Consider the following 2,196-nt stretch of genomic DNA (forward strand, 5'->3'; position numbering starts at 1 on the left):
GTGTGTGTAGCGAATGTGTAGTGCAAATTATCGAAAATTGGTGAAAAAAATGCCTAATCTAACTTTATTTGATGAAATATCTCAAAAAACCTATATTTTACAAGTATCGGAGGAGGAATATGCGAGAGCTAATAAAGGTAAAAACTACATAACCTATATCAGTATCATTGTATCGTTTTTAAAAGATCGGTAGCTGGATTTTATAATTCGTTATGTGTCGTTGTCATTATATTGCGTTGCACGCAGCTTTTTTCCTATATATTATATATAATAGGTACATACCTACACAATATAACGACAACGGTACTGCGTAATAAATTACAGAATTCAAGTACGGGAGATAAAATTTTGGTTGAAAGTATGTTAAAGACTTTATAAAAATATATATAGCTATTATGCAATTTTAAGAAAAAAATTTTAATATTTATATCTTGTTTCCTCTTAAACAGATATGCTGTTCGCAACGCGTCTTTTACAAGAAAAATTAAATGCTAACCAAACTGGGAAAGTTAATGAACCAGGTAATGATAACTATATATAATATATTACAATATCATACATGCATAAGCATTAGTTACACAGCATAGTTTATTGCTGAAACTAGAAATATATCTATACATATATTTATAGAATGTTCTACTTCTACGTCTTCTTCCGATGATAAATATAATATACATGATAAGGAGAAAGCCCAAGAAAGTTCTGACTTTGAGGAAAAAGGTAAGATATGTTATTTCTTTATTTTTTAATGGAAATAAATTTATTGAAACATATATGTAAACAGAATAAATATAAATATAATTACATTATTTTACAGATAGCTTTCGTTGGGCTCATGAAGTGATCTTATTACTGTTAACAATTTACAAAGAACATGAAGATAAAATGACATCTGGTAAAGTGTCTGTCAAAAAGTTTTGGAATATGATATCAAGTCTCTTAATCGAAAAAGGTCACCATATTACTGGTACTCAATGCAAAAGTAAAATGGCTGGATTGAAAAATACTTATAAAAATGTCAAAGATCACAATGCAAAGAGCGGTAATAACACCCGGACATGGCGATATTTTGATGTAAGTATGTACAATGTATTTTATTCAACACGTATTTTTATGCTTTTAATAAAATTATTAGGTGTCCTATAATTACTTTTTAATGTAATAAGTAAATATTTGTCGCATGCGAGTGACACAGCAACTGCTATATATTTTTTTACAGTTTATACATTCTTCCAATTTAGAGCAGTAGCCTCATCTAAATATATTTTTAATATTATTTTTTGTTTAATATTACTTTTACTATTGTACTTATTTAATATTACTAATATTAATAGCTTATGGATGAAATGTTCAACAAAAAACCATGGATGGCTCCAGTTTCTACGTTAGATACTGCTAATCCAATTCCAGTTTTTTCTGAGGAACATGATGAAAATAATGTCCTATCCGCAACAAAAACAGAATTGCCTATTAAACGTAAGTATATTGTATGTGTGTGTGTGTGTGTGCGCGCGCGCGCTTGTGTAACAATATGGATATGTTGTAGAATTTGTAATACGTCATTGAGATTATTGTATAAGAAACAATATTAATACTGTTATGTATTCAATGTATCATTGTTTATTGCAAAATATTACAATTATAGGAAAAAGACGTACTGTATTGGAACAAATGTTTGAAGAAAATATAACTATACGAAAAAAGATGCATGAAGAAGCAATGGCACGACAAGATAAACTGCTTGACATTTTAAGTAAGGTACTTGAGAAGTAATACGTGGTATAAGTTGTCAAAAGAAGATAATACAAAAGAAGATAATTTTTCTTTATAAGGATTGTTAAAATGTTATGTTTCTAAGAAAACTTGTCTGTGATTAGCAGAGGTGTGATTATTTAAAAAGAAAAACTTTTCTTTATATTGGTGAAGAAACAATAGTTTAATTTTGTTATACCGTCAGTTTTTATTAGATATCAGATATTATCATAGGTGATAATATATGTAATATGTTACAAAATATAAGTTTTCATTTTTTAACAATTAAAGAACATAAGTCTTATTGCTGAAAAACACTTAAGGACGATATTATTTACATTTAAGGATATTATACTTAAGAACAAAATTATATAAGATATTTTTGTGATACTATGTGATTTTATTTTTAATACATATTGATATACAATATATATATCAGTATAG

The 2,196-nt window shown here is 27.2% G+C and overlaps 1 protein-coding gene across 1 annotated transcript; it reads left to right on the top strand.

Annotated features, from left to right (window-relative positions):
* The first annotated feature begins 6 nt into the window (after nt 1–6).
* LOC105561358 lies at nt 7–1,999 on the top strand. Its single transcript, XM_012011266.1, has 6 exons — nt 7–137; nt 450–536; nt 631–720; nt 812–1,143; nt 1,335–1,480; nt 1,581–1,999. Exons 1-6 carry the CDS (start codon nt 14–16, stop codon nt 1,771–1,773), a joined length of 972 nt encoding a protein of 323 aa, XP_011866656.1. The 5' UTR covers nt 7–13; the 3' UTR covers nt 1,774–1,999.
* The last annotated feature ends 197 nt before the right edge of the window (nt 2,000–2,196 follow it).

The sequence above is a fragment of the Vollenhovia emeryi genome, unplaced genomic scaffold, assembly GCF_000949405.1.
Source record: "Vollenhovia emeryi isolate VEMERY1.0 unplaced genomic scaffold, V.emery_V1.0 DF945388.1, whole genome shotgun sequence".
NCBI lineage: Eukaryota > Metazoa > Arthropoda > Insecta > Hymenoptera > Formicidae > Vollenhovia > Vollenhovia emeryi.